The 17,516-nt window shown below is 41.2% G+C and overlaps 3 protein-coding genes across 4 annotated transcripts; all 3 read right to left on the reverse strand.

Annotated features, from left to right (window-relative positions):
• Positions 1-127: 127 nt before the first annotated feature.
• Positions 128-9,497, reverse strand: bace1 (beta-secretase 1). Of its 2 annotated transcripts, XM_026298705.1 has the most exons (10): positions 9,216-9,497; positions 8,681-9,062; positions 5,087-5,175; positions 4,680-4,896; positions 4,178-4,315; positions 3,963-4,097; positions 3,782-3,883; positions 3,319-3,468; positions 1,905-2,076; positions 1,411-1,649 (listed from the first exon to the last, which is right to left on the reverse strand). In XM_026298705.1, exons 2-10 carry the CDS (start codon positions 8,990-8,992, stop codon positions 1,411-1,413), a joined length of 1,554 nt encoding a protein of 517 aa, XP_026154490.1. In that variant the 5' UTR covers positions 8,993-9,062; positions 9,216-9,497. The 2 variants fall into 2 exon arrangements, with proteins under 2 accessions (XP_026154491.1, XP_026154490.1); XM_026298706.1 differs by lacking the exon at positions 9,216-9,497 and having other exon boundaries at positions 128-1,649; positions 8,681-8,992.
• A 1,889-nt stretch (positions 9,498-11,386) lies between these two features.
• Positions 11,387-12,791, reverse strand: LOC113134079 (T-box transcription factor TBX1-A). The gene is made up of 6 exons (XM_026313306.2): positions 12,785-12,791; positions 12,517-12,703; positions 12,307-12,408; positions 11,939-12,110; positions 11,623-11,778; positions 11,387-11,458 (listed from the first exon to the last, which is right to left on the reverse strand). Exons 1-6 carry the CDS (start codon positions 12,789-12,791, stop codon positions 11,387-11,389), a joined length of 696 nt encoding a protein of 231 aa, XP_026169091.1.
• Positions 12,792-14,172: 1,381 nt separating this feature from the next.
• Positions 14,173-16,453, reverse strand: LOC113125736 (apolipoprotein A-I-like). Its single transcript, XM_026299398.1, has 4 exons — positions 16,374-16,453; positions 15,621-15,672; positions 15,305-15,449; positions 14,173-15,149 (listed from the first exon to the last, which is right to left on the reverse strand). The coding sequence occupies exons 2-4, from the start codon at positions 15,661-15,663 to the stop codon at positions 14,546-14,548; spliced, it is 792 nt and encodes a 263-aa protein (XP_026155183.1). The 5' UTR covers positions 15,664-15,672; positions 16,374-16,453; the 3' UTR covers positions 14,173-14,545.
• Positions 16,454-17,516: the final 1,063 nt, after the last annotated feature.

Raw genomic sequence — 17,516 nt, forward strand, 5'->3', positions numbered from 1 at the left:
TCCAGAGGAAAAATGAACCCACAACAGCATAATGCGTCAAATCGTTTGTACATATTATATTATTTTTGTAACATATTTTTGTTTTTGTGGGTAATGCTTTGTGGAAAGAAATCAAAGTGACACCAGATTTTACAGTTACAATAATTATTTTATTGGTTCAACAGTGCTGCCAGCGCCTGACAGATAAATATACAGTTCTGACTTTTATCTATGTATAGCTTGCTGAGAGACAACATAAACTGTCGTTTGTAGACATACATAGTGTTCTTTAGTGTATAACATAACTTTGGGCTGGTTTCCTTGTTGAAGCATATATGGTCCCCTTTGAAAAATGTGGTGAGTTAGGCTGTGTCTGTGTATGTGAAAGAAGCCCTATTAAGTCTTGGTTCATTAACATATAATGTGTTGTTACATGTGCAAATCGTCCAATGATGCAGCAGTAGGATAAGCAATGTGTGTTCTCTGTGTGTGTGTGTAAGATCTTGGAATGTACAGATTTTCTGTACAACAGATTTAAGCTGTCAATATCAGAGCGATACCTGATGTTGACTGTGTTCAGTAGTTTCAGTTCCACACTAAGCAAAACTGAGTTTATATCAGTGCCATTACAATCTGATATTTCATCAAACGGGCCTCTTTATGCTTGCTTGATTAACATTGCACAATTATTTGCTGGCATTTGCAAAATAGTGTAATTTCATAGATGCTAATATCATTGTTCATATTCATTAAATCTTTCTGTATACGCTTCACTTACAGTACAGCTTTGCACACATACAGGCATGCTCACACAAACATGTTTCATTCACTCATAAGCCACAAACAGAAGATCTATAAATACACATGTAACCACACGTTCACAAGTTCATGTCATACCATTGCACATCCAACATAATGGTCTCACATCCTGTACTCGCATTCAGGTTGGGAGTTTCTTCATTTGTTCATGTTTGTAATTGATCTGTTTGCTCCTTAATTTGCCCTAAATCCCCAAACACTTTGTATGGAGCTCTTTAATGTTAAGACATAAATCGTTCCAAATTCAATATTTATAACAGAGATAAACTTTTGTTTTGCATTTGACTTCTACTTCTGTTCCTCTAGCTATGCTGATCTGCATAGGTAGGTTAAACAAGCAAAGTTGACAATGACAACACCAACTTATTCTTTCAGGTTAAACATTTCTCTAGTTATCCCCACATTCTCTCCAGCACCATATTTCTTCACTGCACTGTATGTCGCCATCTTTTATACTTTTTATCTTATATATAAAAACATTTTCAAAGCTGTCTTTCAGCAGCACCAATGTTTCGTAACATTGTACATATATCTGTTTGACCATAATCCAACTCTGTCCTGTGTTTCAGGTGTAGATCTCGATGACTCCTTTTGTCTCTCTCTTCTTCCTATTCACTTTAAGAGTGATATATCATCAGCAAAGTCCCCATGCGGGTGGATGCAGCGGGCAAAGCGCCACTGGCACACCATGAGACACAGTGGCAGCATGAAGAGAGCGCAGATACCCGCCATGATGTAGGCGATGGTCATGAGAGTGGACTCGTCTGTCTGAGGGATGTTGTAGCCACAGTCCTCCAGGTCGACGCCATGGAATGGTCCCTCCACAGAAGCTGTGCGAAACTCATCATGTACTGCGAATTTTCAAATATTTGAGAAACACAGTGAACAGGATAACCAATTATGGATGATATCATTATTATAAAAAAGTTTTTCAATGAGATATCCTCAAGATTTATCCTACATTTTCTACTTTTTCTTTCTCATCTATTAGGTAGTTCCTCTTCCTGGCAGTGTCTACAGGACATTTCTTTCTTTTTCACATGATATTTATTCTACAGTATGTTCCTTGTCCCTTCCCCATCATCCCTGCTTCCTCTCCTCCTCACCGTGGCAGGTGCTAACAGCAAAACCAATTCGCTTCTTCTCACGGTCAAAGACCACATAGAAGCCCTCCATGATGACAGCCCCCATCACAGTCCCAGTGCTCGACTGGGAGACAGCAAATTTATAGCAGTCCTCTTGGGCAGAGGCCACATCCTCTACTGGCCGCAAGTATTGCTAAGTAGAAACAGAAAGAGGAACAAGGGTGAGACTTGAAACATTACAAACAAGGAAGGCAACCAAACACCCTTATCAAAGCTCTGCTTAATGGGATGTCCAGAACACAGTGTGTATGTTGCCCTGATAGATAATCTGAGAATGTGTGGACCTTGTCCACAATATGACACTAGACAAAATTACACTCACTACCAGACACTGAATAGCTTGCAGAAATGTCCCAGTACCTTATGTTCAAAGGTATAGTGGAAGGTGGTTCTGTTCAGAGTTAATCTAGAAATAGTGTCACCATTACACAGTTTGTCCACCAGAGACCACTGATATGTCCATTTTCCAACTGTAAGATGTCCTGCTCAGCCCATATTGTTTGGTTTTCTTTCTAAATAAGTTTAAGTCATCCTTGTCATTTTATATTGTGTTTTCAGGTTAAAAACAAATTTTTCACCAGTATGTCAGCAGTTTTTTAAATGTCAAATATTGTCTTCCCTCTTTAGCGTGGCCAGCCAGACACACTCTTTTTTTAGTGAAAGAATTCTTTGTATAAAGTAGGAAATGAGTTAGTCCTCTCATAACTGCACTGTCAGTCTTTCACTCTCTCTTACTGTTACTACATACCTGCTATATATATTAGATGAAAAGTCAAAGAAAATTAAAACTTTTCTCACACCATAGGAACCAAGGTCACAAGCCTCCCCCAGGTTTAAAGCACCAACCTTGGCTTCTATATGTTCATATTCTATTCATTCCACTGGCATCAAGGCTGTTCTGAGTGCCTTTGAATAAACACCACTTAATTTTTTATGTCTCTGCGAAAACCTTTGATATGTAGTCTTTTTTTGTTTCCTTGTTGCACCTAGCTAAGCTATTAAGGACTAAATAAAAGAGTGTTTGAAGGACAGGATGGAATGAAAACTCTACATTTATTAAAGATGTTTATTGTAGGCTGCCAGAGGATGTATATGACATACCCTGTGTAACTTTGGATTCACAGTAAGAACAAAATTATTTATTAATTTTAAGTAAATATCAAAAAGGTCTTCTAACAGTATTTAACACATTTTTAAGCACTGGACCAAAAATTTGATTCAATTTGCACATATTCAATCCAGGTAAAGGAAAAGATAGTAGCCATGTTCATCTGGACAGAATTTGACACTTTTATTATCATATTATCTGATGACACAAGTAAACTCTTGTTTTATTAAACTAGAGTCAGATCCTGTACGAGATACTGTGCATTACCTGGGGTAGGATGGAGATTCTGAAGGACTGGTTGCGGTTTTCACTCATCAGATAGAGGGAGATGACTGGAAAAATGTGCCAGGGCGTAGTCCCAGCCTGCCAACATACCAGCTGCTCCCCGAGCCAGAATCCAGAGGGAAACTGTTCCGTCTGAAAAACAGTGTCAGGAGGATGTTCAGCTCTTTACTTACCTATACCAGACTACAGGATCAGGAGGGGAATCTGGTGCTTTTACAAAAAAAATAAATAATTCAGTCACATAAGGACTGTGATTCTTATCTTCCATGACAAGGACAACATACAGCCTTTGCATCAATTGATATGCATTCATCATCTGTTTTCATCAGATATCTCAAGAAAGAAGTAATAACTGAGGCAGTGAAAGCAAGGGGAAATTAGGAACACAACTCTGTAATAGAGATTAAACTTAGGATACAAGAACATCTAAAGCATCCCAACTCACCGAAGAGGCTGCTTCAATGGCTTTGACTGCAGCCTGGAAGACTTTTCTAGGCAGTCGGAGGTTGGTGGTGCCACTGTCCACGATGCTCTTATCATAATTGTACTGTTAAAGAAACAGTCACAGATTAACAAACTCAAATCTTTCTTTCTGTGAACTTGCACGTTTATCTATCAGATCTCACCTCTTTACAGTCCATGTTGAGATCCTGTCCGTTCACCTCAATACGTACGATAATGACCTCATAGTACCATTCCCTGCGGATGGGAGTGTACCAAAGTTCTCCTACGTACAGTGATGGGTCCACCCCTCCGATGATCTGAGAGCGCAGAGGAAATATAACCCAATAATCCAAATATAATACCAGACGATTTGTGTGTCTGTGTGTACATGTCTCACCATGCTGCCGCCAACAGTAGCGCTGCCCAGGGAGTAGTTTTGGGTGAAGCCAGCTCCACACAGCTGGAGAGAGAAGAGGTTGGGGACAGGAGTCTGGCGAACCAAAGAGTCAAAAAAAGGCTCCAGTGTCTCATCAGGCTGGAAAGAGTGACAGAGAGAAGGAAAGAGTCAGACGTCCACAACGAGCTGCTGTTTTTAGCCATGGGTTTTAAATTTCTGGAAGAGTAAACCAACCTCCACCTATAAAACATCCTCCTCCTAACCCAAACTCATATTTGTTGTCATATCCAGTTTAACCCCTGTTTTCCTCCAGCAGTTACAACAGTATTACTGTTAATATTTTAAATTAATGTAGTGTAAATGTTTTTTGTTTTTCAAAAGCAAAATTTTTTTAAGTTCTGACATCCAGTTATTTGCCAACTGACGTGCCAGCGTGTTAAAGTGTCCTGCATAGCATGAAACAACAATTTATTAGAAGGACCAACACATATGCCATTCTTACTCGGGCTATATCGGCGTATGCCAGTCCCAGGATTCCCTCCCAGTTGGATCCATTGATGAAGAAGCGATCTGACTGGGTGATGGCTGCGATGTTGGCTCGCAGCGTCGCATTGGGGCCATGTGGCACAGAAACCAGGTCAGTGCCCAGCTCCCCTTCCCAGCGACCCTGAGTGTAGGGGACATACACACTTCTGCCAAGGTCACGGTATGAGGTGGAGCTATTAAAGGATGGCAAGACAACAAGCAGAAACACACAGAAGTTTTCATTCATAATTTCACCTAGATTAGTTTGAAACTGCCTCATAGGCACAGTGTAAAAACAAAATTCATTGAACATCATTAAATACAGAAAATAACAGAACGTGATGAGTGAAATATTTACATATCTTCTTTTTTTACAATACTCACAGTGAGCGATGGTAATATCGGCGGAGGAAGGGATGAGCAGCTGCCCCGACAGCAAAATTACTGCTTCCTGTATCCACCAGGATGTTCAACTAATGAAACAGACAGAGGAGACAGAGAGCAATTTATTAAATAAATGCTGTGTGCATTTTGCAGAAATCAATACATTTGTAAAATGGATGCTTGGGTTTACATTGTGAAACTGATTATGTTTAGTCTCTGAATGGACTAAATTCTGTATCTCTGCTTCCTTGGAAACAGATATGGTCATTTGTAAAACAATTATCATACAAATTTTCATTTTTCATCTCTCAGTCATTGCCTATGTATTTCTCTTCCTTGTATAGTCCTTGGCTGTTTCCTGGTGCCCTATATGTCCTTCTCTGTCCCCTGTGTGTCTCCACTCTACCCCTCCACTCCTCTCAGGTTGCCCATTCTATTGCCTTTCTCTCCCCTCTCCTCCTCTTCTTTCTGCATTTCTATGTGAGTATCAGATTTTGTACAATCAGTCCAAACAGTTACTGAAAGTGTGAATGGAGCACAATGAGAAATACAATGCAGAAATATACTATATACTGTACTGCATATCGTAAATGCATCTCAATGAAGACCACAAATGTCAATTTACACAAAGTGCTGATCATCACAGGAGCCATTAATGTCTTTTATGATCCCTTTTTTGTTGTACTGCTCCTTTAAAACACAATCTGTATGTGAGTCATGTATTTACATCCTATCATGACAACACTGAATGAACACATTTTCATTCATATGGCTTTGAATAACATGCACTAGCAGTGTGGTTACAAATTTGATTTCTGGAGAAAAAAATCCATAACACAATCACAGATGAGCATAATCAGATATGGTACTATTCCACTGAATGAAAAATACGGTGAAAGACCCAACACAGCGGAGAAATTACACAGAGAGAGGAAGAGAGACAGCAACTGAGCCACAGCAAAGTGTTCAATAATGGATTGGCTCTTTAAATATCCACAGAAGTGCTAGTGTCTCAAGGGTTGGGCCTGAAAGCCCAGAATAAATGCTCCATCTAATTCACATTTTTCTACCATACACATATAAAGTAGATCCATGACAATGATATCAAAGTCAACGACACACAACCCTCTACAAACACCACTAAGGCCTCTCTTGGAGAGAAATTTGCTGACTGCTCTGAATAGATGTTGTTTTCCATGTGGACACACACACACACACTGAATCTGGACATAAAAATCCGCACGGCCACAAAAACAACACTCACACATGGTAAATGCTGCATCCTGACACTCTTGAGACCACATGTCTTTCCCTGCTTACTCTCTCTTCCTGTCCTGAGTGCCTGTCTGTTGCAGCCATTACATTTGCCCTTCCCCCCTCTGCCATGGAGGAGAAATGATGGTGGTCACGCAGACAGAACACAGGTTATCTGAAAGCCACTCTAAACGACATAAGGTCATTTCTACAATTTTGCATCTGAATTAAAAGTTCAAGGAAATTTTGCCCTTGCTGAGCCATTGAAGCAGACAGTGCTCTGATCTAATGCCACTCTATTTTACGCACAGGTACATTTATTTATTCATATAAATATTTTCTAATATGGATGCAGAAGCTCTTAAAGCCTTAGATACATTTATCTAAGTTTGATTCAGGATGTCTCTCCAGACAATGGCCTATTAGCGCACGATAATGGATCATCGTTATCCTGACCGGTCATTTGAACACCCCCTGACTAGCACTTTTGTGCTGCATAAATAATTTATGTATTTACAAATACAAAGACTTTTAGGTTTTCAGAGGCTTTAAATGTGTTGTCAGACATGAGAAACTTCTTTTTTTTGCAGCTTAAAATGGTAAAATGAAAAACCATCAAAACACTCCCCATGTATATTGCAAAGTTTTTTTGCCTGTGATAAAAATGTGAAACCGTCTCACAGTCATTACAAAAAATATGTTAAAAAAAAATCATTTATTTAATATGAACATCACATTTCTGGTAGAATATTGCCAAATCAAAATAGAAGATTTCAAATGGCATCCAGCAGGGTGAATGGCCTCAACCGTCTGGCAGATCTCTCCCTCTTTCTTTGCTTCTCACTCTCTGATACACTGTTGACTTGGAATTATCAGAATGACACCTCCACTTAGCACCCTAGGGTGCTCATGATCCTTCTCTACTCTTCCCTTTGCTTCTTACGCCCACGTTGTATGTTGTCACACAAAGTGGGCACAGTGATTTCTCACTCCCACACTTTTTCCTTCTTCTCTAGTTCTCATTCACTCCATGCATCTCTCCTGCCATTCATCAGTTTTTCACTCTCTGCGCTTTCTCCTCTTCTACCACCTCATCACTTTCTCTTTCCCTGTATCCGTCACCCTCTGTGTGCCGGCCTGCACACCGCAGCTGCACCCAGCTGGCACGCCTCACTCTGCAGAATTAATGGTGCCATTATCTGCCTGTGTCATTCAGTCCTTTCTCTCACTTTCACACAAACACACACAGACAGGCCATCTGTCATTGCAAGACAAGAGACAAGAGACAAATTGGACAATATATTCGACGTACTCTTCCTTGAACTGACTTTAATTTTCAAGGTGTCATAAGTTTATAGTGATCTCACCTCCCATTCAGTTGCGTAGTATCTTCTAAAGTACAATTATAGTACGACTGTGTGCCCCGGGAGTGTATCTGTGCTACTTAAAAAGTGTGTTAAGTTGAGCTGTTGGTGTTTTCACACTGTTATAACCTGTTATATGTAGATGGTCGAAACATTTTAAGAGACTCCTGCTCAGATAGAAACACTTTTACAAATTTGAGGCGAGGTCCCACATGAAAAGTTAAATGTCTTCAATGTTATGGTTTTTCTCAGTTGCTTAAACACACCTGTCCGCTCTGACTTCTCATTTTCAAAACAGTTAACACACCGGCAACTGAAACTGAAGCTCACTGGCCAAAGTGACTCATTTTGTTTGCAAAAACAAAACTTCACGTTTCCACCAGACTCTACAACTCGTGCTCAAATTACTGTAGTTAATCAATCAATCACTGCACGTTGGACAACAAAATCCAAAATACCGCTGAGAAATGTTGAACACAGACAAATACTATAAATATTTTAACACTATATATGTTTTCATAGCACTACTGTAAATAAAATGTAATAACCCACTTTCATGCCTTTCACCTCTTTGATCCATCCTTTGATTGCTGATTGAATAGTTGTGTAAAGGAGTTTCATGCAGCTGCAATAGATATTTATAATTATGCCAGTTCTTTCTATCAGCTGTGAATAGATGTTGTTCAACTTCCAATGAGATCTGTGGTGGAAAATGCATGAAACAGACATTTGCACACAAGGGAAGGTGATGATGAAGATCAAGTGGTTTCCAGTTTTATTAATTTTAGCAGGTGAAAAAAACTGTAATGCACCATGTTTCATTGGTTTTCATGTTAGATGGATAATTTAACCACAGAGGGGTCAAAGATGAAGAGGACATTTGACAGGGACAGGTCATGGACATGCAGCCCAGAGACAAAAACTCATCCTTAAAGAAAAGCACATGGTTGTGGATTCGTGCTGAGGAAACTTTTACCTTCTGCGGGGGGGAGCCCACGGCCATCTCCACGTAGTACCCCTGCCCGGACTTCCCACGCAGGTTATCGATCATATCCACGAAGCTGACGGCGCCCGCAGCCGCTCCTCTCCGCCTGCGCGCGGGATACGTCCCCGCGGCTGCGGCGGTGGCGGGCGACTGTGCGGCGCGAGCGCCTTGCCGCAGTGGCACGCGGATGGCGAGGGGCAGGCCCGAGGCGTCCGGCGCGGGTTGACCGCGGCCGAGCGAGCACAGAGCCGCCCAGACGAGGAGACCTGTCAGCCAGCGAGGCCGTAACGTCGACGCATCCATGTCGACGCACGGTAAGGTTGAGATTTCGTTCGGGTTTCACTCGGCTCCGTTCAGTTTGGCGGCGGTGATGCTAAAATGACGGACAGACCCATCATGGCAGTTGAACCATAACAGCGGGGATGGGGCCACCGTGTGTGTGCGTGTGCGTGTGTGTGTGTTTCTTGAGTTTAACAACGAAGCAACTTCAGAACACGACAACACGAAGAAATACAAAGCAGCATACCTGTGAAACCAAATCAAGCCAGGTCGCCCTGTCACGGATGATTTATAACGTCAGTAAGCTACACTCTCCCTCCGAGCTCCTTTTATCAACAAACCGCAGGCCCGTGTCGTTTTCTCCGCACATCCTCGTGTCAAACGCCCGGGACCGTCGTCGGTAGACACGCCGGACGGCGGGTTACCGTAATCCGCATCCTTCCCCTTTCTTTATCCGATCCGTTCATTCTGTTCTCCGCTTTCCAGTCTTTCACCTCCTCCTCCTCCTCCATCCACCCCGCTGCATCCTCCAGAGCTGCGAGAGAGCCATCAAGGTAAAACACAAACCACATGACTTCCTGTAATCCTTTTCAAAATAAGACAGCGATTAAACCCTCACCTAGTTTTAGGTGAACTAGCCAGACTACAGCTGTAAAAGCGAAAAACCAAAGTTGCCCCTAAAATCTGTTTGTTACATTAGGTAGCAGATTAACAAACTGAAATTAACGCGTATTGTTGTTCGTAATTCGCGCATAGGTTGTTCTTTTAGTCATAAAGTGTTTTAATTTGAAAGCAGACTCGCTGTCATGTCTTGGCTCTTGCCATTTCCTCAAGGAAATAACCTGGGATACCAAGCCTTCTGGGTAATGATGTTTTCACTCTTCGGACCATAGGGATTTCTATTCCCATGTCATTTGCTCTCACCCAGAACAACTACAGCTAAACCTTGTTTGTTTGTATTTTTTTGGAACAGTACTTATAAACAAAATTTAGGGTAAATGATGTGAGACCAAAATGTTCATCTTATGTCATTTTATTGGCAGAGAACAAAGGTTATAGATGCATTGCTGTTGCAGAAATGGTAAAACAATAGATGAGATTTACTAGTGTGTTTTTATCATGTGCTCTGGCATTATTTATAACACATGGTGTCATTGCAGTCCATAGGCCTGTATCTAGCACCTGCACAATGAACAACTTGCATAATGAGTATCCATAAAAATTATTTGTAGAGGGAGACTAGAAACAATGTACAATTATTATAAACACACAACGAAGCTGTTTGCTCTCAAAAGAAGAAGCAAGACAAATTTTTGGTTCATTTAGTCTTTCTTTCCCTATGACAGGTTGTCTCTATCCCGAGATGATCCTGTACAGTCCCAGTAGGAACTGAGTGGGAGGAAAGAAGCAGGTGCTAATAAGCTGTCTTCATCCTTCTTGTCCATGCTAAGTCCCACTGAGTCCTTACAGTGCTGAAACAGTCCACACTGCTCCATTGACAATGGGGCAAGATCCTCCTGTCCTGGTTGCAGTAGAAGATTGTTGGACAAGTGTAAATTGATCAGTATTTAGATCAAAATTTTAATATTGTGTCTGTGTTTCAGAACCTGCCTATTGTAACAGGTATCTACTCAGCAAATACAGCCAACTTAAAATTATTATTCCAAAAGCCAATGAAAATTGTAAATAACCTTAAACAGTCCCTGTAGATGAAAATGACTGAAAAGAGTGATAGTAAAAAAGGTAACAACTAGAGCAGAACAGGATTGTTGCATATACTGGGGATACTCACTGGTGGAAGCTGAGCTACTGCTTTTCTGCTCCTCAGGTTTGGTAGTGAGGCGCTCAGCTCTGCCCTCTGGTGGACACCACATTCCCAGGGGCCTGGAATTACCCACCCTACACACACACACACACACACACACACATTTGTTTGCGTCATGGGGACTTTATATCAACTTACATTAATTTCCCAGAGGTTATCCTAAACTTTACCATAACCACCACTTGTCTAGCCTTAAGTTGGCTAAGAGTCAGTGGTTTACACCTGGTCCCCACAAGGGAGGCTGAGCCCCTACAATGTTAAGGTGTAAGCAGATTTCAGTCTCCATGATGTGAGCTGTACCAGGCAAACGCCCAACACAGAGATAAGTATTCACGCCATACAGATATACAAATATATATGCAATTTCCTATGAGTCACAATGATTATGACCCTCACTGTTCACCATACATGGCCTCCCTTGTGTGAACCCCCTTTGCATACAAAGGTCAGAGATTAGCTGTCAGGGTGGCTGCTCCCTTACCAGCTGATAACACTGATAAAGAGACACTGTGATGTATTCATGATTTCAACTGGCCTATCCAAGAGAAGTTTCTTAATCAGGCAAATTGTATTCAGACTTGACTGCATGTCACTCACCAATCCTGGGGGTCTGTAGTCCTGAAGCCTTTAGCGAACGGGTTGCTAGCAATTTTTAGTTGGGTGATCTAAAGACAAAAAGCAAAGGCATTGCTCTCTAATGTCATGCTAGTAGGCTAATAGATATAATGCATAATGATTTATTCTTGTCAGGTAGTAGCTGCTTAATACAAGGATGCCAAAAAGATAGCTGACATTTTAATTTGAAACCTGCTGATTCTGGTTTTCCTACCCTGTGGTTCTGATAGGCCGTGACAGCCATGAAGCGTGTCTCTGGGAAGGAAAAAGTGCAGAAGTTTCTGTATGCATTTAGCTGGCTGTTGGGTGCTGGATCCACGTACACTACATGAAAGCGTGGCTGGTAGCGATGCATGGAATTTAATATCATCTGTCAATGAGGAAGAGGGAAAAAACACCAGAGTGAAAAAAGAAACACGTCTATATGTTCATTATGAAATGGAAATCAAAATAATGCACTTTGTTTTCCATGTTCTATGTTCCTTTTTCTGCGCTGAATGACAGGAGTCACATTAAAGACACTGACTGACATGTCCGTTGTCATCCAGCAGGTTATTGGTGAGTTTGAGAGTATCGAAGGACACAGTCTGCTTCATCCACTGAGCTCCATGGGCTGGTGAGTCTGGGTGGAAATGCATCCTGCTTGGGGCTGCAACATCTGCTCGCCCTGACACCAACCAGGATGAGCTGTGGAAGGCATATCTGACACACATACACATGCATTTTTTGATAATTACTTGTAAGGTTAGCTGAAGTCTGGGATTGTACATAGGCAACAATGGCCTTGAATAAAATGATCAAAATACTAGAACAGATCACGAATGAGAAGTAATACTAGAAGAAATAATTCTCTCTGTTGCACAATACGCACTGACAAGTCATTGTATGTTTGTCTGACCTGTATCTTTTGTTGTCAACAGGGATGAAGTCCATGAGCAGGACATATTCAGCAGCAGGATCCATCCCAGAAATTTGCACCTGGAATGTTGGAAACATCCTCCTGCAATGTATGAACGCATAAAGGAACAGAAAGTAGTGAGAGACATTGGAGAAAGAGAAAGTGAAATATATGGTAATTAAGACATGTAATTATGAGGATCATTGTCACCTTCCAGCTTTGGTGACAATCATCTCTGTGCCCAGCTGGTCGAACTGCTGCCAGAGTGCTTGCATCTCTAGCTGAACTCTGATCCCGCTGATCTGAGGGGCCTTTGTGCTCGAGAGTGACCCCCCGTCTGCACAGGAGGGCAGCGATAGTTCACAGCTCTGAGACAGCTGAGGACCTGAGGAGAGATCTTATTTTAGTTGTCGCTTGGACCACAGATTTGCCTGAAATCTTCATTACATGAATGTGTAAAGTTTGGTCATAAACTTACCATCCATAATTGAACGCCTTCAAGGTGAGTTATAATGTGTGATGTAATAGTATAATCTAATCACAAGTGGCGACTCTTATGGTTCTTTTTAGTCCAGTACCAGGTGCTGTGGTAGATGTACATCCAGGCGATAGGAGTGACTGTTGTTTCTAGGAACAAGCTGGCTTTATACACCATGAGGCTCTCACTAGGGACCTCTATGCTGGCCTCATCCATTACAATACTCATAGTGCCACTGACATGCACTAATCACAACTGCACACACAGGCATGCATGTGGCCCCAAGAACTGAATACATAAATTTGCAAACACACAAAACCTCTCTGGATTTTCTATTGTTTCTTTTAGCCTGGAGGCATCAGTGGAGCTTGACTTGTCCAACCAGTAGCACATTAATAACATCCTAACCAGCCCATTGTTGCTGGGTGTGGACAGATGCAGACAGCAACAAACTGCTTTTATTATTCATAGCTTATTTTCTTGAAGCACAATTTCAACACCATACTAATTGTAGAGTCTATTATTCACGTAAACTAGGGTGGATATTTCTGGCTTAGTTTTTTTGTTGCATATTTATATATATTTATATATATATATATATATATATATATATATATAGGAGAATATTTAACACCATATATCAGGCTGCATTAGGGATACAGTGATAAACTATTATATTTTTTTCAACTCTTGCATGCTTAATGCTAGATTGCTGAAAGTGTATTTTTCAAATGATATAAGGTAGATAAAGTTGCCTCCTTACAACTGTGAGTGCATGTACTTGTTGTGGTGATGGGCTGTGGTTGATATATGTGTACACGTGTCTTTATTCTCATGTGACTCTATAATGAAATGGTGCTGAAGGGCTCCAGCCTGAGGTGTTTCAAAACAAAAAGGAAGACTTTTTCCTAATAAAACACAACTAGACATAAGTTTGTCAATAGGCTAATTCACACCCCCAATCAACTCATTAATCACAGCTCTGAGGGCCGCAGACAGGAATATGTTATTGGTTGCCTGTCTTAAGCTAAACTGATGGTATTAATATTGTTTTTTTCCAATGGACCTTTAGTTCAATGATGACCTCTCAAAATGCTGCCTGTGTGTCATGGCCTTGGAGGCTCACTGAGGTCAGAAACACCCCATAATGCTGAAGGTGTACTGTTATATCAGGTGTTGAACCGCATTATATATTTTGATAGTGTAGATAACTTGAACCATATTATAATCTTTGCTTCCAATGAGGAGGACCGGGCTGTAATAACCAAGTGAATTACAAAGTGTTATAATTTACAATTCTGTTTCATTAAAGGCTGATTATTTAGGAAAACAATTTCAGATTCTAACTGGTTAATGAAACTGTTCAAGTTAGAGACACGAGAGCAAAATAGTATAAACAGTCAGATGTTTATTGAGCCGTATTTTGTCAAAGCACAGTTTTTATCAGACAAGCATCATTACACAGATTCGAGCACTTGTTACAATTCATATACGAAGTTGGCCATGTGAAGAGTAAAGCATGTGAGTGCTATATGTGTCTGTGTATGTCTTTGCTTGCATATGCTTGAGCATGTGCACATTGGGAGAGAGATAGAATAAGAGTCCTGCCATTTTTCTGCAAAGAAGTGCATCAGGCATTGGCTTCATTGTGGGAGGTGGTCTGTATGTGCATGGGAAGAAAGAAGAAATTAGGGGAAAGGTTGAATGGATCTAGGGCAGACAGGTAGATGAGTTTAGTTACAGGAACAGGGTAGAGAGGATTTAGCTCTTGGCGTAGGCAGCAGAGATGATCTCGAAGATAGACTGGAACTTATTCTTGATCTCCTCGGCTAAAGGTGCAATCTTCTCCCTCATGGCAGTGAGGTCATCAGTGCTGACGGCTTGTGCCTGGCTGACGGCCTGCTTCACCTGTTCCTTGTATTCCTCAACATAGGGATTGATCATCTCCCTCAGATTCTCGAGACGCGCTTGGATCTTGGCACGTGTAGTTTCCACAATGGGCATCAGGGCAGTCTTGGTCTCCTCAATGTTGGTAGTCATCTTGGTACGCAGATCTTCCAGAACAGGCTCCAGCTTGGTCTTCAGTGTCTCCATCTCGGCCATGTGCTTGGTATAGTACTCTGTGACAATGGGATCCAAGGTGGTGCGGTACTCCTCCAAGTGTTTGTCGATGACCTCCCTGAGCTTAGTATATTTTGGCTGAAGCTCGGCCTTCACACTCTCAATATCTGCCATGACACTGGCACGGAAGTCGGCTGTGGCATCAGCGATGGTAGAGACAACATTATCGGTGATGGGGGAAACTGAACCCTGCAAAGTCTTAATCTGAGTATGCAGGTTATCCAGGCCCTGAGATATCTTGGTTCTGGGAGAGAACAAAAATGGGAGATAAATAACAAACACATCAACAAGTAAACTGTGAGAACTGTTCCAAGTAATTAAGGCAGAAAGTGGAGTGAAACAGTCAGAAACAGCCACTTACAGAAAGTGAGACTGCCTGAGGAGAATTATTAGCCTTACTTGAGCTCCTTGTACTCAGCGTCATCGAGCTGGGCCAATGCGTTGTTCACACTCTCCTTTGCCTGGATCAGGTAGACATCAACAGCAGCCCGGGCGTGGGCCAAGCTGCTTGGTGCATCAGCCTGCAGGGAAGCGGCCTGAGAGCCTGAAGAAGAGAGGAACCGAAAGAGAGACGAGGGGAAACAGTAAGCAGTCGTGATTCAAAAGAGAAATTATATTTTAGATATTTCAACTGTCTTGTAAAATAGATCTACTGGCTAAATGAAGCTGTACATGTAGGTTAAATTACTGACAGAAAGGCATATTCACAACTCACCGACAGCCAGCAGAAGAGCAAGAGCAAGAGCCACAAATTTCATGATGGTGGTCTAGAGTAGAAAAAGAGGGAAACATTAGTGGACACGTTACTTGAGTGGACACGTTACACTCATGATATTACATTTAGGGAGATTCCACACAAATCTTTAAATGATACAGAAATGACCAAAAATTTTATTTAAATACAGAAGCCTGTTAATCCAAAAAGTCCCACACCTAAGGCAATGTGAACACCAGATAAGTAGACTTAAAAGTAAGAATGCCTTAACACACCATTAAAGCTACACACTCATCTGTGACTTGGCCTAAAGGAGTTCATACTAAACATATGACTATCTATTAAAAGAACCTCTAATCTGAGTAGATTAGAACAACGGTTCAAGAAGATTAGCTCTGAACTGCTGTGTAATCCTGATCCAGGCTTTACAGTAAGACTAAGTCACAGAATGAGCAAAGTGGCTCTTCAGATCCAATCTCAATTCAGAGGTAACTAAGTTTAGAGTTTGGTTTTTACATCTCTTTCAAATAAAGATAACTGCTAAACAGTATCACAAGCTAAACACCGTTCTTCTTAAATTGAAAGGAATTAAATGAAATATCTTAAAGTCTAGTTTCCACTACAAATTATCTTCCATTTAGCGAAACCTTTTTTGGCACTAGTTCGCATATTCATCAGAGCCCAGCTGAAAAACTTTTCCAAGACTCGTTCTTTTCATTCCCAGTTAGAGTCAAACCAGTGGTCTCGTCTTACCTGATGGAGTTGTTGACGCGACTGAACAACTTCAGCAAGAGCAGACTTTTATAGGGCCTAAGTGAGGGCTGAGTCGTCGTGGGGAGGAAAGGGGGTGGGGTGGAGGTTTGAGTGCTATGTGTCTCCGTGGAGGTGGACCTCACCCCCAGTCATCTCCCTCAGCAGGGGGACTGAGTTGGGAGTTCAATGGTCACCTGCTAGAAGGCGATCACTCGGTGCACGCACAGTCACAGATTTACTATACGTCATCAATACGATACATGATTTGCAGCTTTTACACAAGTACAAACATTTCTTGTAAAGACAAAATTCACAAAGCATTTTTCTGTTGGTATTAACTTTTTTCTGTTTTGTTTTTCTCACAGCTTTTCTTATTTTGGGAAAGACTTTAAAGGCATTAAAACCAACTTGGTGTGAAGTTGGAGCTATGGTGATAGTTAACTTAGGAAAGACATGTCAATTGAAAATAGGGGAAAGGGTAAAAGATAAGACAAACAATTCAAAAGCAGAGCAAAAAGTGGACAACAAGCAAAAGCTACAGAAAAAAGGTGAATAGGTGTTGAAAAAATGTGCTCTGTCCTGTTTTTATTTGCAACATATAATTACATAGGCATCTTAGTGTGACACCGCTAAATGGTTTTCTTTGTGTTCTTATAGAAGAGGAGGAGAGCCATGTTATTTACAGACCTAGTCCACCCAAATGGGTGCCAAGAAAAACACACAAGAACAAGAGCAAACAGAAGACAACGATTTGATGCAATCAGCCCTCTGAAATGTAATATATCCACTCAAGAAATTCTGAAACAGGCACACACACTTACAAACACTAAGAATACTGTGTGACATAGTGCTGTAATCTAGAAAGAACAGAGTATCAGGACATGTATCGCAGTTTACAGATAGCTAAATTTGTAGCTGGTGTGTGCACAATGATTATTAGGTCAAAGAGTTGTGTGTGCCATGCTGTTATTTGTTGTCCTCTCACCAGTGGACTTTGTCACCATGGCTTCATGTAATTCAAGGAATAGGAATGATTATAGTATATAGAGTAATCTGTAATTATTCACAAGTATGCCCATACCATTGATAGATATAATGTCTTTTGTTAAACAAGCACTATCCATAGAAATTTACTACTTGTGC

This window comes from Mastacembelus armatus, chromosome 13 (assembly GCF_900324485.2).
Source record: "Mastacembelus armatus chromosome 13, fMasArm1.2, whole genome shotgun sequence".
Lineage (NCBI taxonomy): Eukaryota > Metazoa > Chordata > Actinopteri > Synbranchiformes > Mastacembelidae > Mastacembelus > Mastacembelus armatus.

Bases quoted from the DNA above. Each gene is read 5' to 3' on its own strand.
- LOC113125736 (XM_026299398.1), bottom strand. From the start codon at position 15,663: ATGAAATTTGTGGCTCTTGCTCTTGCTCTTCTGCTGGCTGTCG. The intron at 15,450-15,620 runs GTGAGTTGTGAA...TCTCTTCTTCAG, and splicing joins TGCTCTTCTGCTGGCTGTCG to GCTCTCAGGCCGCTTCCCTG. The intron at 15,150-15,304 runs GTAAGGCTAATA...GTTCTCTCCCAG, and splicing joins GCTGAGTACAAGGAGCTCAA to AACCAAGATATCTCAGGGCC.
- LOC113134079 (XM_026313306.2), bottom strand. The intron at 12,409-12,516 runs GTGACAATGATC...CATACATTGCAG, and splicing joins ATTGTCACCAAAGCTGGAAG to GAGGATGTTTCCAACATTCC. The intron at 11,459-11,622 runs GTAGGAAAACCA...TTTTGTCTTTAG, and splicing joins CGGCCTATCAGAACCACAGG to ATCACCCAACTAAAAATTGC.
- bace1 (XM_026298706.1), bottom strand. From the start codon at position 8,992: ATGGATGCGTCGACGTTACGGCCTCGCTGGCTGACAGGTCTCCTCGTC. The intron at 3,469-3,781 runs GTGAGTTGGGAT...ACTGTTTTTCAG, and splicing joins CCATTGAAGCAGCCTCTTCG to ACGGAACAGTTTCCCTCTGG. The intron at 1,650-1,904 runs GTGAGGAGGAGA...GAAAATTCGCAG, and splicing joins TGCTGTTAGCACCTGCCACG to TACATGATGAGTTTCGCACA.